The sequence below is a fragment of the Bubalus bubalis genome, chromosome 16 (assembly GCF_019923935.1).
Source record: "Bubalus bubalis isolate 160015118507 breed Murrah chromosome 16, NDDB_SH_1, whole genome shotgun sequence".
NCBI lineage: Eukaryota > Metazoa > Chordata > Mammalia > Artiodactyla > Bovidae > Bubalus > Bubalus bubalis.
Window position 1 is genome coordinate 29,371,245 of NC_059172.1, and position 20,088 is coordinate 29,391,332.

General features: G+C 40.2%; 1 protein-coding gene across 5 annotated transcripts in view; it reads right to left on the bottom strand.

Annotated features, from left to right (window-relative positions):
- The window catches only part of UVRAG (UV radiation resistance associated), a 326,555-nt gene that overhangs the window by 15,645 nt on the left and 290,822 nt on the right, over positions 1 to 20,088 (bottom strand). For 4 of the 5 annotated variants that reach the window (XM_044929343.2, XM_025266389.3, XM_044929342.2 and 1 more), the window contains one exon: positions 13,606 to 13,697. In XM_044929343.2, coding sequence (XP_044785278.2) covers positions 13,606 to 13,697 — 92 coding nt within the window. Of the gene's footprint in view, positions 1 to 13,228; positions 13,231 to 13,605; positions 13,698 to 20,088 lie in introns of all 5 variants that reach the window. The other variant, XM_044929345.1, reaches the window with a different exon arrangement.

The following is a 20,088-nucleotide window of genomic DNA, read 5'->3' on the forward strand; positions in this document are numbered from 1 at the left end:
GAGTTAGCCAATCACCGGAACACCACAGTGCTTTGAACACAATATACATTTTGTATGATGGAGGAGGGAGCCACTAGTCACCTAGAGGACTCAGCACAGGTGACTATCTTTCATTGACCTTTGAAAGATAAGGTACAGTCAGTCAGTCAGGCTGTGTGTGTATATTAAGGTGCAGAGAGAGTAAGAAATGAAGGGAAGAATATTTAAGTCAGAATTAAATACAGTATGTGTGCAGTCCAACTGTGGAGCCAAGTCTTGTAAACAGTGTATGGAAGGGACCTGGCCTTCTATTTTTTGAAACCCACTCCTCCACTTCCCAATCTAAGGGAGTACAGAGCACATAGTAGATACTAAGTGAATATATTTGTTTTATGAATAAGTAGATTTGATTAATTGTACCCAAAAGGAATAATTTGTTGTTGTTGTTTTTGGGCAATGTATTGAGAAACATTTAGTTAATGTGAAAGAAAAAAAAAAGAAGTAAAAAGAGCACACTCCATGGTTACTTATAAAGAACAAAACTTTCTAAAGATACACTTATAGTAAGTCTAACTGATGAAATATTATGCAGCCATTAAAATGATGTAAAAATCTGGTAATGGATTGGTAACAGGCTTAAGATATGACAGAAATACACACAACTGCAAGGACTGTGCTTCAACACCGCAGCTACACGTCACTGAGTACCTGCAAGGTGGCAGCTGGGCTTGAGATGTGCTGTGAATGTACAATACACACTGGATTTAGATGGTTTAGAATAAAAATGGGAGTGTAAAATATTAATAATTAAAAATACTGATTACACACCAATCAGTATTTTAGAATTACAGGAAAACTACTATTAAAGTTAGTTTGCCTATTCCTTTTTACCTTTTTGCAATGTGGCTGCCAGAAAATGTTTAAGTTTCTACATATGCAGCTCAGACTATATTTCAGTGCTGATATAGATGATATGATCTCAACTGTGTAAGTAACACGTAGAAAACTAACTTAACAGTGGTTTCCCTCCCTGGATTATAGGGCTATTGTTTGCCCCTCATCTGTGTATTTTTACATTTTCCAAATTTTATTCATTGATAATCAAAAAGAACGATGAGAGAGAAACAAGGCACAAATAAAAAATCTCTATTTGGTTCAAAGACTTGGCTGCTGGAGGGTGAGAAAAGCAGCCCGGGATACCCAAATGACTTCTCACTGACGGAGGGTTAGCACACAAAGGATGTTGGCCAGCTGTTCTCCATCCTGACTGGAGACAGAGAAAAGCGGAAATGGGTGTTAACCGCAGAAGGGGGCCTGTAAGTTAAATATAGGGAAGAATTTCCTGAAGTGAGGGTGTTTAAATTCTGGAATGAGTTACAGAAGAAGCCTGGTCCCCCAAGGTCTTTAAAAATACTACAGATACCCATATGCCTTGTGTATTCCTGTCTAGAGGCAATGAGATAACTTGTCAAGGTTCCGTCTGAAATAGCTGTCTTAAGAGTAAATAACTCCAATAAAACTTTCTTTTTCATTTATTTTTGACCAGCCTTCACTTTTCATATTAAGGATGCCAGCCAGTAAGGAGTACTTTGAGAGGCACGCCCCTCTGATATGGCTACCTTAAGTAGTACTCTTGAGACTTCAAAGACAATGTCATTTGATCTAAATTTAAAAACCAGAGTCAGCTAGACGACATGGTTTTTAAGTCCCTTGGGTCACGTGCCAGAGACTAGTTCTGAATTCAGCATGAGCAAATGATGGAGGGAAGGAGAGAAGATAGATCTGCTTTTAAAAAATAAGGCTTAAAAAAATGTTTAAAAAATACAGGATAGGGTCTCATTTTCACAGGTGGATGGTTTGGCTTAAAAGCTGAAGTATTATATCACTACCCTCTGGTTTTAAAGAAAGATGGGTTCAAAAATTTTCATTATTTTCAATTGACTGAAAAAGCCCATTTTCTTAAAATGTGTCAAAGTTCTTACTTTCTTAATCATTTGTTCACTAAAAAAACTGTTCAACTTGATTCTATTTATAAAAAAGAACAGAGAACTAGATCAGAAACAGGTGAGCAGAAACACTATCTAGAGGTTTAACCAATGAAGTGATACGACCTTACATAAATCCACTAGTTGCTTCTCCCAAAGTCACATCATTAAATGCTGGAAGGAATCAGAAGTATTCCAGCAAGCTGCAGAGTAGCCAACGATATGTCTCCTCAGTATTCTAGCATCACTAAGGTCACGGAAACTGAGGCAGCCTCAATAAAAACGGCACGCCTGGTCCTACAACATCAAGGCAGTCAGTGCGAGGTTGAGCACCGTCACGTGGAACGCGGTCCCCTGAAGCCGGGGCTCAGGCTGTGAGTCCCACGTGACAGTGAGACTGAACAATGCAGAAGAGTATTTTTGTAAGTCTTGTTCTTCAAAATATTTAATTTGTCTTATCTACTCATTCAGATTATAAACTAAACAACTGTCAACTAAGCAAAAGCAGGGCAAATCTCACACTTTTGAATTTTCTTTCGTCTTTTGAATAGTGCTGTATGCAGAGGAGACCCTTAATGAATTGTTAAATGTATGAATAATGCTTATAATATTTTGTATAGTCCTTTTTAGTTTATAAACCACTTGGACAGACATTATCTCATTTGTTCCATATAATGATGCTTGGGAAATAGGGCTGCTGCCATTAAGTCCACTGAAAAAACTGATACTCAAAAAATTTATGAAAATTAAATGACAGAGCTGAAGTTGGAGCGTACATTTTCTGATTCCCAAATCCAGTGCTCCTTCCACTGTATTGTGAAACTTTACAGTCAGTAAAAATTGAACTTGGAATACAACATTTCATGTATAAATCAGGACAGATGGTTCTGAAATCCTGCTTTTATCATGTCTTTTTCTGAAAGAAAGAAAATGAAATTTAAGGCAGGCAAACACGGTGGACAGACATGTTTTAAGCCAGCTCACCTGTTCCCTTAGCTTTCTTGTTTCTTAACCAATGGAGTTGAAACATATCACCATTTTTGTTTCTTTTCATCTTAAAGTTCTAAATTCTAACCAAGTTTCATGACTCTTACCAGGTTCCTATCTCTCTGAAGTAAGTGGGGAAAAGCAACAAAGAGTGTCTTCCTGTCTGATTCTGCAGTGTATTTTTCTAGTACTCTGGATTTGACTTTGATGGGCTTCCCTGGGGAAGGTAATAATAGGTGTTAGAAATTCAGTGGCAGAGAGAGAGAGAGGAGGGCTGGGGAAATGCAGAGAAGGAAAAGAATGACCACTAACTGGTAAGAGGCAGCCTGGCATGACAGGAAGAGCATGCGACCAGGAGGCAGACAGCCGGCGTGGCCACCCAGTTCCATCACTTACTGTCATGTGATCATGGCAAGTCACTTCGTATTTCTAAGTACTCTGATATGTAAGATAGTGATCATCATCCTTGCCCTGCCTCCTTCACAGGGTTGTTATAAACTTAAATAAAAACATGGTAAATTCTGCAAAAAAGAAACTTTCATTGTACATAACTTCTAACTATAGCTGAGAGTTAACCTAAGAAAATAAGTAACCAAAAAAGTAAGCAGGCCACTAGAATTGTGAGGTACTTTCCTTTAAGTTCAGAGGAAGGTCGTATTAAGCACTTGGGGAAAAGTAGAAGGGAAATGGTGAATATTCTGTATCACTAATGTACAAAGAAGCATGAGCCATTATTAAAAAATGTGATCAAGAACCATGTTCTATACCTGTTTGGAAGGAGACGACTGTAGATATTTTTTTATGACTGTAGATTTTAAAGGAAAGATAAAATACCTATAATAAAGGATGGATTTAATTTTTAAAAAAGACAACTACGATTTCATTTACCCATGATATAGTTATAATAATACTTACCATTTGTTACTATTATATGCCAGGAAGTATGCTAAGTATTTATGTATTTAATCTTTATATCAACTTTATCAGGAAAGCATTAAAATCTCTATTTTACGGATACTTTTAAGCAGAGAGTTTAAACTTGCCTGAAGTCACAGAGATAGTGAGTGGTCGGAGAAGGCAATGGCACCCCACGCCAGTACTTTTGCCTAGACAATCCCATGGACGGAGGAGCCTGGTAGGCTGCAGTCCATGGGGTCGGTAGAGTCGGACATGACTGAGCGACTTCACTTTCATGCATTGGAGAAGGAAATGGCAACCCACTCCAGTGTTCTTGCCTGGAGAATCCCAGGGACGGGGAAGCCTGGTGGGCTGCCGTCTATGGGGTCGCACAGAGTCGGACACAACTGAAGCGACTTAGCAGCAGCAGCAGAGCTACTATTCAAACCCAAAGTCTTCATATGCTCCTTAGAACTGGGCAACTGCTTCCCACTCTGGCCTGCCTGTAATCTTCACATGCCCCAGTCCTCCTTATGCCCCAGGTCCACTAAATGCCATCTCCTTAGTGAAGGCTTGTCCAGGCCTCACCTACACCCCTCACCTTACACTGGGGAGTAAATGACATCCTTAAGAATGTTCCAGATAACTTCACCTTCCTTCAGTACTTCATACTTTCTGTTGTCTATCACATCTTGTTCCAATTTCAGTGCCTGCTCATCGCTGCTCAGAAGCTGGTGGGTAAGGCTTGGTGGAGAGTGGACCTAAGGCACCAGGGGAGGGCCTGCTATCTCTGCCTGCTGAGTGAGTGAATGAAGTAGGATGTGAGCTGGATCTTGAAGTGAAAGCAATGTTTGGAGAAAGCAGAGGCAAAGCAGGCAATTCTAGGTGGTGGGAACTTGTCTGAGAAAAGAACTGAGGTCAGAAATGAGGGGGGCCTGTCTAGGGGTCGGTTCAGCCGGGGTGAGAGACAGTGGAGAGATGTAACTAAGGACTGTCCCCAGGGCCTGGATGCAGGAGCCCCCTCACACAGTCTGTTCACAGCAGCACAGCACAGACTCTCTTCCTCTCAGCGCTAAACATGTCGCCTCAGTGGCGGCCGTCAAACAGTGGCTCGCATGTCAGGGAAGCGGTCAGGCTTCCCTGACCGTAATTCAGCATTGGCTGTGCATGAGCATGTCAAATGGAATCCTGGACCACTTTCTAGTTAGTAGTAAAAGAGAGGAAAAATGGGATGTTTAAGTGGCATGGTGGTGGCTTTTAACCAAACCATTCAAGAGGACAACCTCTGAGCTGAAATTCTGCTTTTTCAATTTGTGTTGTTTGGCAGTCACAACAAGGTTAGTGATTCAAGGATGAGAAAACGGACACTTCTTTTGGAAAGGATCAGCATAAAGTGCTGGGAACTGTGCCCCAGGTAACTTGTATTCTTGAGAAAAGGGATAGTTTTATGATTAGTCAGGTAAGATGCTTTGATGTTAGATAAGAATTCTGTTCTGTCACATGACAGAAAAGAAAAATCACACTGCCTTTTCTTAAAACAAGCTGTCATACAACTCTGAAGCTTACCATAAGGAGGAATTCAGTGACTGCACTGATCGTCAGCCAGTTTGAAATTCTCGACACCGAAAGAACACACAGCAATCTACTTCCACCAGGACCAGCCTGTGAATGGTAACCGCAGCACAGAGGATGGAAGTGTTTTCTTTTACAAAAGATGTAAGAGGCTCCCTTAGGGGCGTGAGTTTTTTTACCCTTTGCCCTAAGGAGCACAGGCTGGGGAGGTAATTCCTCAGTTCACGGCTGCTCTCGGAAAGTCTCAGGTTTCCCCTGGGGCTGAAGTGTTTGTTCCAGCTTTGTTTAGGTTTGGAACCTCCGGGCTGCCTTTCCACAGCAGTCTTTCCTGGGTTCGTAATGTGGCAGACGTTTTGCACTACTTTGCATCTGTCTCAGCGGTCCGTTTTTCATTACGGCACCATAAAGTGGTGTCTACTATTCATTCAGTGTTAATGTGCTTGGCACAGCTGGCATAAAGGGGCACTATACAGATGTGGGCACTGGGGGCTTAATGGGTTTACCATGTCAGTGCCAGGAGACCTGGACTCCAATCTTACTGCCACAGGCTTGTGGAACAGCTGTGCTTGGAAAGTCATTTAATTTATCTGAACCTCAGAAATGGAGAGTTGCTGGAAATGGCTATGTTTTAGGAGGGAAAAGAGAGTCAGGGTGCAGTGAGGAAACACTTCTATGTAAGCATTTTGGGTAAACTGTCTAAAGAGATTGCAGAAGAAAGGGATCTAATTTCTGAAGTTCCAGTAACTGGTTATGGTTTTGTTTCTCACTTAAAATATTTACTTTCCCCCCGCCTAATTTTGTATTTTCTGTTTTGTATTGTTTTCTTGAAAGGGTTCCCTAATTATATAAGCTCAATGCGCCACAAAACCTAGATCCTCTCTGTTTCTGAAATGAATCTGCACACTAGCCAAGTGGTCTATTCTTCGCCAGTAAAGCTGCTGTGCCTTTTCTAAAGCTGTTCCCGCTATTTGAGGGTGTGGGTATGGATGGAGGTAGGAGAGACAGGAGAGGGGGAGCACATATTTGACAGCGTGTGACTCGAGGAGCCGGTATAAGGACCATATGTGAGAGCAAGGGGAGAGGCGGGGGTAGGAAAGAGCTTGGATTTTAGTCTAGCCACTGGAGCTAGGGAGTGATTAAGATACAGCTAAAATTTAAAAAGATCACGCTGGCTACTTTGAAGAACGAACAGAGATGGGACATGAATGAAATCAGGGAGACAGACTGGACTAGCATAGTGCCTGGGTGAGAGCAGGCGGTGGCTTGGGCTGGGGTGGTAGCAGCAGAGATGGTGGGAAGAACAGTTGGTGGGTAGAGATCACAGCATTTTTGCCGATGAACTAGACTGGATCAGGGAGGAGTGAAGAAAAGAAGGAAGAGTGCTCCTCTGGTTTGAGCGACTGGGCAGACAGTGTGTCATCTGTGGCTGAGGAAGGCTGGCGGAAGGACAGTTTTAAATGCTGAGGCTGAGGTGCCTGTGATACTCTAAGGGGAGGTTTCAAGCAGCAATCCGACTATAGAGCTCACAGGAGAGGCTGACACTGAAAACAACGCGAGGAGGCATAGCAGGTAGATGGCTTTCAAGAGCAGGGCATGAGACCACGTGAGAAGAAAGCAGAGAGAAAAGGAGAGGAGACCTTCGGGCAGAGCTGTGCAGTTCTCCATACTTACTGATCAAAAAAAGGAGGCGAACAGGAAAAACAGGCAGAAAAGAGCAGCTGAGAGGAGGAAAACCAGGGGAAGATAGTGCTGGAAGCCAAGAAAGGAAGATGCATCAAGAAGGCAGGAATGGCCAGCAAGGCCAAACATCACTAAATACAGACGAGGCTAAGGATGAAAAAGTGACCGCTAGGTTTGGCAACATTTGAGTTTTAGGCATCTACCTAGATAAGAGGAATTCCAGTACACTGAGAGAACTGGAAATCACACTGGAGTGATTTAAGGAGGAACTGGAAAAAACAGAACATAAGTAGACCCATACATAATCTTCATAAAAATTAAATTAGTAGCTAAAAACCTCTTCTTCCCCCTCAAAAAATGAAAACCACTAGGTTTTTCAGACCTTCATGATAAAGAGAATTCCTGCTGTACATAAACTCTTCCAGAGAATGGAAAAGGAGAGTAGAAAAGAAGGGGGAAAGAGCCTCATTTTATTTTACGAGGCTGTTATAATCCTGTTACCAAAATCAGACAAAGATTATTGTATACATAGGCTAGCCTCATTTCAGTTTACAAAAGTAGATATTCTAAAAATTTTAGCAAATCATGGACTCTAATCAAAATGATATAAAAGAACTTATTTACAAAACAGAAAGACTCACAGATTTCAAAAACAAACTTATGGTTATCAAAGGGGAAATGTGGAAGACAGTGATAAATTAGGGGCTTGGGATTAACATTCACACTACTATAAATAAAACATAACCAACAAGGCCCTACTGCATTGCACAAGGAACTCTATTCAATATTCTGTAATAATCTATATGTGAAAAGAATCTGAAAAAGAAGGACTATATGAAAAAGAATATATATATATATATATATATATATATATATATATGTATGTATGACTGAATCACTTTCCTGTAAAGCAGAAATTAATACATGGTAAATCAACTAAACTTCAATAAAGTAAATTTTAAAAATTAGCAAATGAAATCCAATACTATACAAAAAATAATACATCACAATCAAGTAGAGTAGATCCCAGGTGGCAAAGATGGTTTAACAACAGAAAATATGTTTAGTTATTAACACAGTAAAGAAGCATAAATATAGTATTATTTCAATAAACATAATAAGCATTTTATAAAATTCAAAATGCACACATTCAAAATTTCAAGAAAAACAACTCTTAGCTGGGAATAGAAAGAAACTTCCTTTTGCTAATAAAGAATATCTATCCAAACCTGTAATAGAATACTTAATGGTGAAAAGAAGCATCCTCTTTAAAGTCAGGAATAAGACTGCTGCTATTATATTACTGTATCATTAATATCCACTACTGTTGCTCCTCTTCCATAGAACATAAGAGAACAAAAAGAGAACAAAAATGTAAGAGAACAAAAAGTAATAAAAATTGTAAAAAGAGGAAGAAATAACACCATCATTCAAAAAAAATGATTGTTTACACAGAAAAACTCAAAGAATCTAAGATAAACTATTGTAATTAATGTTTAGTAAGGTTGCTGGATACATTTTCCAAAATACAAAATCAGTGGTGTTCCTTTATACTAGACACAAAGAAGTTGGATGCTGTAATAAAAAATTTATAACAGCAACCAAAAGGGTAAGCTACCAAGGACTAAGTATATAATAAAAGATGTGTAAGGCCCTTATGAAGAAAGCTTTAACACTTTGCTGGGGTATGTTTAAAAAAAACAAAACATATAAAGAGATACCATGTTCACAGAAAGACTCAATATCATAAAGCTGTCAAATCACTCAAATACAATTCATAAATCAAGAAAAGCCGAAAGAGATTCGAAGAAGGACCATAAGTAGGAGCCTCACCAGACCAGATATCAAGAAAGTTGGGGAAATCTTCCTTTCCCCTTGCTTTGAAGGAATATGATTTAAGAGTAACACTCTTGGCCTCTCTCCATCCTCCCACTTACTTGCTCTTAGGGGAAGAGGGCCTTTTCTGATTGGTGACTTTACAGGGAAAGATAAAACCTGGGTATTCCTGGCTTAGCCCCATCTGGTTTCTGCAGGAGTCACCGGACAGTATAGTTAAAGGCTGGTTGCTGGCGGAGAAGCCTGGGGTTCTCCAGTTCACATCCTGATTGCAAGAGTCGGTTTAATTTTGAGTGATGTCTTTGCAAGCACTTTTATAATAGATCTAAAGCTGCATTTTCCAAGTGGCTTTATCAGTAATAAAACTGACATTTTGATTTCTGTTAGTCTGTCTCGTATCTCCTCTCTCAAGTGGTTCCAAATGTTAGGAGGAAGAGAGATGCTCAAACCTCAGTAAGACTTACAGAAATTACATCTTATATTAATTAAAAAATATGGCACTAGCCTATAGATAGACTATAAAACAATGAAACAGAATAAGGAACCTGGAAACAGATCCATGTGTAAGTTAACTTGATTTATGAAACAGACTGATTATCAACAGTGGATAAAGATAAAGACTCTTCAATAAATGATACTGAGACAATCTGCCATCTGTACTGAGCAAGATTTATTTTAGTTGGTTGGTCAGGTGGTGCAGTGAGGTGCCTCTCTTTTTGATTATTTTAATTTTACCATTTGTGTTATAAAACCTTTCGTGATTTATGTACCTTGTTTCCAACTGGATCACAAATCCCTTGAAGGTAGGGCTTGAGCCTCATACTCACTGCTACCTCAGAGCACCCATCATGGACTGAGCACTGACAGTGCTAAATACATGCTTGCTAGCTCACTGCTGAAGTAACAGTGGGGATTCCCGGCGGTCCAGGGCTTAAGGCGCTGTGCTCCCAACGCACGGGGTACAGGTTTCCCGGCGGTCCAGGGCTTAAGGCTCTGTGCTCCCAACGCATGGGGTACAGGTTTCCCGGCGGTCCAGGGCTTAAGGCTCTGTGCTCCCAATGCACGGGGTACAGGTTTCCCGGCGGTCCAGGGCTTAAGGCTCTGTGCTCCCAACGCATGGGGTACAGGTTTCCTGGCGGTCCAGGGCTTAAGGCGCTGTGCTCCCAACGCACGGGGTACAGGTTTCCCGGCGGTCCAGGGCTTAAGGCGCTGTGCTCCCAACGCACGGGGTACAGGTTTCCCGGCGGTTCAGGGCTTAAGGCTCTGTGCTCCCAACGCACGGGGTACAGGTTTGATCCCTGGTTGGGGAACTGAGCTTCCACACGCCACATGATGTGGTGAAAAAATTAAAAAGTAACAATAATAATAATGATGATAAAATAATTATCATTTTACATTAAAACTTAGTTCCTAGCCTTCATTCCTCAGGGTATACAGGTCTGTGTCAACACTAACTTTTTACGATGATTTTGATATTCTGAGTAGAATTCTTTAAACAATTGTGTATTTGCTTAACAGGAGTCTTGTCTAAAGTCAGATATCCATATTTTTGAAGATCATGAGACAAAAATAAAAAAACCAAGTGATGGTAAATCACAGATGTCACTTTATTATCCACAAGGCCTACCTTGCTGGCACAGAAGAAAATGAGACTATTATTGTACTTTCCTCCTCACAAATTATTTTTCCACCTACCATGTCATTTCATCTTCACCACAAACCAGTGAGATGAGCAGGGATTACAGATGAGAAAATTACATTTTAGAGAGGTAGGAGTTTAAATTTAGATAGCAAATCAGAAAATTAAAGTGACAAGGTTACATGGATAACGTATTTACCTGAGGTTTTTAAAAACAGGTCATGACATTGTATAGGAGGCAGGGATCAAGACCATCCCCGAGAAAAAGAAATGCAAAAAGGGAAAGGAGGCCTTACAAAGAGCTGTGAATAGAAGAGAAGCGAAAGGCAAAGGAGAAAAGGAAAGATATACCCATTTGAATGCAGAGTTCCAAAGAATAGTAAGGAGAGATAAGAAAGTCTTCCTAAGTGATCAATGCAAAGAAAGAGAGGAAAACAATAGAATGGGAAAGACTAGAGATCTCTTCAAGAAAATTAGAGGTACCAAGGGAACATTTCATGCAAAGATGGGCTCAATAAAGGACAGAAATAGTATGGACCTAACAGAAGCAGAAGATACTAAGAAGAGGTGGCAAGAATACACAGAAGAGCTATACAAAAAAGATCTTCACGACTCAGATAATCACAGTGGTGTGATCACCAACCTAGAGCCAGAACCCTGGAATGCGAAGTCAAGAGGGCCTTAGGAAGCATGACTACGAACAAAGCTAGTGGAGGTGATGTAATTCCAGTTGAGCTATTTCAAATCCTGAAAGATGATGCTGTGAAAGTGCTGCACTGAATATGCCATCAAATTTGGAAAACTCAGCAGTGGCCACAGGACTGAAAAAGGTCAGTTTTCATTCCAATCCCAAAGAAAGGCAATGCCAAAAAATGCTCAAACTACCACACAATTGCACTCATCTCATACGCTAGCAAAGTAACGCTCAAAATTCCCCAAGCCAGACTTCAACAGTATGTGAACTGTGAACTTCCAGATGTTCAAGCCGGATTTAGAAAAGGCAGAGAAACCAGAGATCAAATTGCCAACCTCTGCTGGATCATCAGAAAAGCAAGAGAGTTCCAAAAAAGAGAAATCTACTTCTGCTTTATTGACTATGCCAAAGCCTTTGACTGTGTGGATCACAATAAACTGGAAAATTCTGAAAGAGATGGAAATACCAGACCACCTGACCCGCCTCTTGAGAAATCTGTATGCAGGTCAGGAAGCAACGGTTACAACTGGACACGAAACAACAGACTGGTTCCCAATTGGGAAAGGACTATGTCAAGGCTATATACTGTCACCCTACTTATTTAACTTATATGCAGGGTACATCATGAGAAACGCTGGGCCGGAGGAAGCACAAGCTGGAATCAAGATTGCCAGGAGAAATATCAATAACCTCAGATATGCAGATGACACCACCCTATGGCAGAAAGCAAAGACCTAAACAGCCTCTTGATGAAAGTGAAAGAGGAGAGTGAAAAAGTTGGCTTAAAATTTAACATTCAGAAAACTAAGATCATGGCATCTGATCCCATCACTTCATGGCAAATAGATGGGGACATAGTGGAAACAGTGACAGACTTTTATTTTTGGGGGCTTCAAAATCACTGCAGATGGTGACTACAGCCATGAAATTCAAAGACGCTTGCTCCTTGGAAGAAAAGTTATGACCAAGTTAGACAGCATATTAAAAAGCAGAGACATTACTTTGCTGACAAAGGTCCGTCTAGTCAAAGCTACGGTTTTTCCAGGAGTAATGAATGGATGTGAGAGTTGGACTATAAAGAAAGCTGAGTGCCAAAGAATTGATGCTTTTGAACTGTGGTCTTGGAGAAGACTCTTGAGAGTCCCTTGGACTGCAAGGAGATCCGACCAGTCCATTTTAAAGGAAAGCAGTCCTGAAAATTCTTTGGAAGGACTGATGGCGAAGCTGAAACTCCAACACTTTGGCCACCAGATGCGAAAAACTGACTCATTTGAAAAGACCCTGATGCTGGGAAAGATTGAAGGCAGGAGGAGAAGGGGACAACACAGGATGAGATGGTTGGATGGCATCACTGACTCAATGGACATGAGTTTGGATAAACTCCGGGAATTGGAGATGGACAGGGAGGCCTGGTGTGCTGCAGTCCATGGGGCTGCAAAGAGTCGAACACGACTGAGTGACTGAAGTGAGCACTGTGATAAATGTTGAACAATTTGCCATGAATGATGGAATCTCTAAACTTAAAACAACAACAAAATTCACATAACAAATGAGAAAAAGATCTGGGACTCAGAAGCCAGTGCTCCTTAGAACAAACCATGCTGTTCTCAGCTGTCTAACTCTAAAGGCCTGATCTGAACGCACATAATTTTGTAAGTTATTGCCTATCATCCAAGGGTTCGAATTACTAAATGACTAGAGCCAACAGCTTTCCTTTTATTCATGTCAAGTTAATTACCTAATGTCTTCTTTGCATCAGATGGTCCCTTTCCCCTTGTCGTTTGAAGAGGGTCATGTCCATCCTGACAAAGCACTTTAGGCAGCAGCTTGCCCTTAGGTTACAACAGGCACTGACATCACATGTGAGAAACGTTCCAGTACGTCTGTTCTTCCTGCTCTCAGACTACATCCTGACAGCCTAACCTATTCCTTGTGTGCTTTCTTCCCTTTATTCTCAACCACTGATCCTGATTTTTTTTTTACTGTCCTTTGCTTGTTCTTTGGAAAAGTCCTGGGGGTTCCATGTCCCCCGTTTACAAATCACATGGCTGTCCTCCAGCCTCTGCCTCAACCATGCATTCAAGAATTCCTCACCCAGCCAACCTTCCCATGTCTAAACAATACCTCCTTGAACCCACCCCACTCCCCTGGGTGCTTCACCCTCTTAACTAGACTGGAGCTTAGACTTATGCAGGTATGATGGCTACCTTTTCTTTTCTTCAGGTATCTCATTACAGAAGAAAACCCAGAAGGCAGGTGTGGAGCAGAAGTCAGGAAGTTCCTCCAGATCACTATCCACATTGCACTTTCTGGGTATGGCAGAGAAAGGTACTTACCACCTGACCATTAGTCCGTGCTCCATGAAGTTTTTCAGGTTAGGAAGGGTTTGCCTCAAGTCTGGAGTCCCTAGTCCATGTTGATATCTTAGCTGCAAAGATGGAAAGACAGAATTAAATTCTGCCAGATACTAGGCAATGCTTCCCAGACATGACCCACTAAAGAAGTCGTCCCCCTCCCCCCACCCCCGCTTTAAACGTTAATGAGGAAATGCGACTGTATGATCCCAACACCATCCCAACCACACTTTCTGGATGGTGTTTAAAGGTAGTCTGCTCACTTCCTGTTCTCTTGCCTCCTAAAGTGAGAGAAGACTAAGAATGACCAACCATATGGAATCAGGACTATTTCCAAGACCCCTGTAGAGTTTGCTAACATCAACCTCAGGGACGTATACCATAAAACCAGTATTTCATTTTACGTACTGAAGGCTGGGATTATACACTGAGCACATTCAGCCCTTCTTTCACTGACTCTTCCCTTTGTAGAATCAAGAATAAGGTTCATGTTGTATGTGTCTCTGATGCCCAAGTATCTGACACAGTGCTGGTGCTCATTTCATGCTTATTAAACAAATAAAGAGCAAGTCATTTTTGACTGAGGCTGTGCTTTATGTTATTCCTCTTGTGCTTCTAGCTTTCCTTTTTCTCTAGGACCAGAGAACAGAGTTGCTATGGCCTCTGGCTAAGATCTGCTCTTAGTTTTACTTATTTCTGCTAGAGGTTGATTTTCTACAATTCAGTGCCCTTCTAAGTGTCTTGGGTAACCTACTAAATGGTTTTCATCTGTCTGTTCCTGCCTCCTCTCACTTTGTCTCTAAGACTATTTGCTTCCTCACTAAGCATAAAACAGATCCGAGGTCAAGTATAATGTGCATATTCATACACACACACATGATGTCAAATACACAGAAAGTGTACAACACAGCCCTGTAGAAATGTATTTTTAAAATGACATAATATATATGAAGAAAGGACTCTGTAAACTGCATACTGATGTACATATATGAAGGGTCATCTGCCTTAAAGTTTTGCTTTTCCAGCACCTAATTTAAAAGTGGCTAAGTTAAACTAAATATTCTCCTCTTTAAAAAAATAAAACTACTATCAACAAAAAATCAAAGTAACTTTTCTTTTGTTTGTATCTAGTACTCAATTGACTTTTCACTTAAGTGGGAGTGAGTGACGTTTAACAAAGAGTTCACTCTCACTACACTGAACTTTCAAAGAAAACCCCCAAACCTAATCCTAAAGAAACCTAGTCTCTTTAATGGTTGGAACATACACATAAAATAAGGAGGAAGAAATATAGAATGTTAAAGCTAAAAGGTATCTTGTTAACCCTTTTCTTGTGCAGATGGGAAAACTGACGCCCAGAAAGAGGAAGGAATTTCTCCAGAGCCACACGTTTCAATGGCAAAGATATTATTAGTCAGAGCCTCCTTTTCACAATCATGCTACTCGACCAGCTACCCCAAAGTCTGAGAGGAAAATTGGTTAGAAAAAAACAAAACCCCAAACCTTGAGAAGACAAAGGGAAAATATTCTTTTCCTTTTCCAAATCTAGCTTGGTGACCTAAATCACCTCCTGAGATTTGCTGACCTTGAATTATAAGATCTCCTCCATATTATATGACATCATTTCTTACATTAATATAAAAGCATTTTTTCCATTCACTGATAAAAGCAAAATGGCTGACATCCCAATATGACATTCCTGAATTCATTGTTTCAATAAAAAAGTGAAATTGTTTACACATGGCATGGAAATTTCACCTGTGATTCATACTGAAAAATATTAAATATCAAAAAAGTAAAGCCACCCCACACTAAAATAATACTAAGCTATGTGTCCCTGAGCCAGTATGCAGTCAACTGCCTGCCCCGGGCTCAACAGTGGAAGGTGGGTTGCTGAATTCTTTTCAGAGACCACAATGAAAATTTCTCTCCAAGTCTGATTTCGACTAAAAAGGGAAAATGTGGGAATTTCAAGCCTCCACCCAAATCTTAACTCCTCATTTGCTGTCTAGCATTATTTTTATCATAGAATCTTGGGATACCATAGCTTTAAAAAGATTATGGAGACTTTTTCCATCCTCCATTTTTTCATAAGTGAAGAAACTAAGACTCAATAAAAGGACAAGTGTCCTGCCCAAGGTCTCAGAGCTGATAAGGGACAAAGCCAAGGCTAGAACCTCTCAGTAACAACTCTGAATCCTTTGTCATGTCACCCTTTCAGTCTTCAACATATAGAACTAAAATAGAAATTCCCACATAGTACATATATGTTGTTCAGTCGCCAAGTCATGTCTGTCTCTTTGCAACCCCATGAACTGTAGCATGCCAGGCTTCCCTGTCCTCCTCTTTCTCCCCGAGCTTGCTCAAACTCATGTTCATTGAGTCAGTGATGGCATCCAACCACCTCATCCTCTGTCGCCCCCTTCTCCTCTTGTCCTCAATCTTTCCCAGCATCAGGGTCTCTTCCAGTGAGTTGGCTCTTCGCATCAGGTGGCCAAAGTCTGTGTGTGTGTATGTGTATGTAAAAAATTTAAAGCAAAGTACATATAATGTTTTAAGTCTAAACTACTAAAAGGCTTATAATGAAAAAACAACAGTTCTTTGCTCTTCAGTAGTGACCACTTTTAGTTGTTTTTTTCTTTACCTTCATATTTCTAAATACACTTATACTAATATTTCTTATTCCATCCCTCTCATTTAGACATCATCTACTATGTTCCTGTTATGCAAAATGAGAATTTAGCCCTTTTATTACTCGTTTCTTAATACATTTTATCTCCTTACTGATAATTACCTATTTTTTATTAAAGAATATGAGGATTTAACTGTCCACTCTCTCAAATACACTTTTCCTCATTCTCTTAAGATATTCAATTATTTTGGAATGTAACATTTTTTGTTAAATCAATGTTTAGTGTTTACCTTACACCTACAAAAATACTGTTCACTGCTAAGCCATATAATATACTATTCTTTTTTGCCTTATGTTTGTTTTTCCTGAAATGATAATTGCCATTTACCCCACTTGTTGAGTACCCATGTACCTATCACTAGATCCTCCCCCAATTAGGACAAAACCTTAAATCCTTCCAATCTGGTTAATAAAGACATCATATAACAACCTATCAAGCCCATATCCCATCCCTTGGAGATTATTTCCTGCAGTACCTTCTGTCTGCTCCAATCTGAACAGTTTGTTCTCTAGGCTGGTTCTCTTATTACCAATTTAGAACTTTCTTTCACTGTCATCCTAGAAATTCTGTTTACAGTCACCCCTCTATATCCCAAAGGGACTGGTTCCAGGAGCCCCTGCAGATACACCAAACACTGCAAATGTTCAAGTCCTTCATCTAAAATGGTGTTGTATGTATAGTGAACATTCAACCCTCCATAACCCATACCCAGGTTTTATGTCAGTGGATACAGAGGGCTGACTGTAATTGTGTTGAGGCTGTTGTTTCCAAGATCTCATCACTTGTTCCTTGATTTACTGCCTCATTTTGGTGGAGCATGTTCTATAATAGAGAATATATATATTCTCTAGAATATAATAACCTAGTTAGCATATTAAAAAGCAGAGACATAAATCTGCTGACAAAGGTTCGTTTAGTCAAAGCTATGGTTTTTCCAGTGGTCATGTATGGATGCAAGAGTTGGACTATAAAGAAAGCTGAGTGTGAAGAATTGATGTTTTTGAACTGTGGTGTTAGAGAAGACTCTTGGGAGTCCCCTGGACTCATGTGAAAAGACCCTGATGCTGGGAAAGATTGAAGGCAGGAGGAAAAGGGGATGATAGAGGATGAGATGGTTGGATGGCATCACTGACTCAATGGACATGGGTTTGGGTGGACTCTGGGGGTTGGTGATGGACTGGGAGGCCTGGCGTGCTGCGGTTCATGGGGTCGCAAAGAGTCGGACATGACTGAGTGACTGAACTGAACTGGACTACAAGGAGATGAAACCAGTCAATCCCAAAGGAAATCAGTTCTGAATGTTCATTGGAAGGACTGATGCTGAAGCTGAAACTCCAACACTTTGGCCACCTGATGCGAAGAACTGACTCACTGGAAAATACCCGATGCTGGGAAGGATTGAAGGCAGGAGGAGAAGGGGACAACAGAGGATGAGATAGTTGGATGGCATCACCAACTCAATGGACATGAGTTTGAGCAAGCTCCAGGAGTTAGTGATGGACAGGGAAACCTGGCGTGCTGCAGTCCATGGGCTTGTAAACAGTGGGGCACGACTGAGCTACCAAACTAAACTAATTCTATAATGGCTTTCTGGAAAAGGGCCACATGAGAGGTATCTTTTTTAACACTTTGAATATTTAAAAATATCTTTAATTCCATTCTCGTACTTGAATGATAGTTTGCTTGGGTATAAAATTCAAGGCTGTAATGATTTTTCCTTTGGAATGTTGTTTCACTGTCATTTAATTTTGCATATAGCAATTGAGAAATCTGATAACATTCTGATTCCTGACCCGTGTGTGTGAAGTGATTCTTCTCTCTTTAGGATTTTATTCTTTAATGCCAGTATTCAGAAATTTTACAATCATAAGCTTTTGTTTGGGTCTTTTATCATTTACTGTTTTGGTCTGGATTTAGTGAGTCTTTTGTTCTTATTTCCTTCCAGCTTTATTGAGATATAATTGACATACAATTCTGTATAAGTTAAAGGTGTGCAGCATAGTGATTTGACTTATATACATCATGAAATGAATACCACAGTAAGTTTAGACCACATCCATCATCTCATACAGACACAAAATTAAAGAAAAAAAATTATCTTTTCCTTGTAATGGGAACTCTTAAAATTTACTCTCTTAACTTTCATATATAACATACAGCAGTGTTAATATATTAATCGTGGTATACAATACATCCCTAGTAGTTATTTGTCTTATAACTGGAAGTTTGTACCTTTTGACCACTTTCATCCAATCCACTCCCACCACCACAATTCACTCCCACCTCTAGTAACCAGAAATCTGATCTCTCTTTCCATGAGTTTATTTTTGAAGTAAAACTGACCTAAAACACTATGTTAGTTCCTGGTACAAAACAGTGATTTGATTATTTCCATACATTACAAAATGATCACCACAATAAATATAGCTACTGTCTGTCACCATACAGAGATATTACATTATTATTGACTATATTTCCCACACTGTACATTTCATCCCTGTGGCTCATCTGTTTGGTAATTGAAAGTTTGTATGTGAAGAAGGCTGAGCACCGAAGAATTGATGCTTTTGAACTGTGGTGTTGGAAAAGACTCTTGAGAGTCCCTTGGACTGCAAGGAGATCCAACCAGTCCATTCTAAAGGAGATCAGCCCTGGGACTTCTTTGAAAGGAATGATGCTAAAGCTGAAACTCCAGTCCTTTGGCCACCTCATGCGAAGAGTTGACTCATTGGAAAAGACTCTGATGCTGGGAGGGACTGGGGGCAAGAGGAGAAGGGGACGACAGAGGATGAGATGGCTGGATGGCATCACTGACTCGATGGACATGAGTCTGAGTGAGCTCTGGGAGTTGGTGATGGACAGGGAGGCCTGGCGTGTTGCAATTCATGGGGTCGCAAAGAGGCGGATACAACTGAGCAACTGATTTGATCTGATCTCTTAATTACCCTCACCTATTTCACTCATGCCCCACTTACTGACCTTCCTTTGGCAACCTCCTGTTTGTAGCTATGACTCTTATTTCTGTTTTGTTATGCTTGTTCATTTGTTTTGTTTTTTAGATCACATGTATAAGTGAAATCATATAGCATCTGTCTTTCTCTGATTTATTCCACTTTATAGCATAATATTCTCTAGGTCTATCCATGTTGTTGCAAATGGCAAGATTTTGTTCTCTTTTATGGTTGAATAATGTTCCAGTGTATGTGTGTGCACGCGCATGTATGCGCCACATCATCTTCATCCATTCATCTACTGATGGGCATTTAGGTTGCTTCCATATTATGGATATCATGAATAATACAGCAATAGGGGTGTATTGTCTTTTCAAATTAGTGTTTTTGGTTTCTTTGGAAAAATATCAACAGTGCACTGTTATGTTCCCTTTTCTCCACATTCTTGTCAACACTTGTTATTTCTTGTCTTTTGCATAACAGTCATTCTGACAGATGTGAGGTTGCTGTAGTTTTGATTTGCATTTCCCTGGTGATTAATGATGTTGAGCATCTTTTCATATGTCCATTGGTCATCTCTGTGTGTTCTTTGGAAAAATGTCTATTCAGGTCCTCTGTCCATTTTTTAATTGGGTTGGCTGTTTCTTTGATGTTGAGTTGCCTGAGTTCTTTATATTTTGGATATTAACTCCTTTTCAGATACATCACTTACAAATATCTTCTCCCATTCAGTAGGTAGTCTTTTCATTTTGTTCATAGTTTCCTTTGTTGTGCAAAATATTTTCAGTCTGATATAGTCCCATTTGTTTACTTTGCTTTTG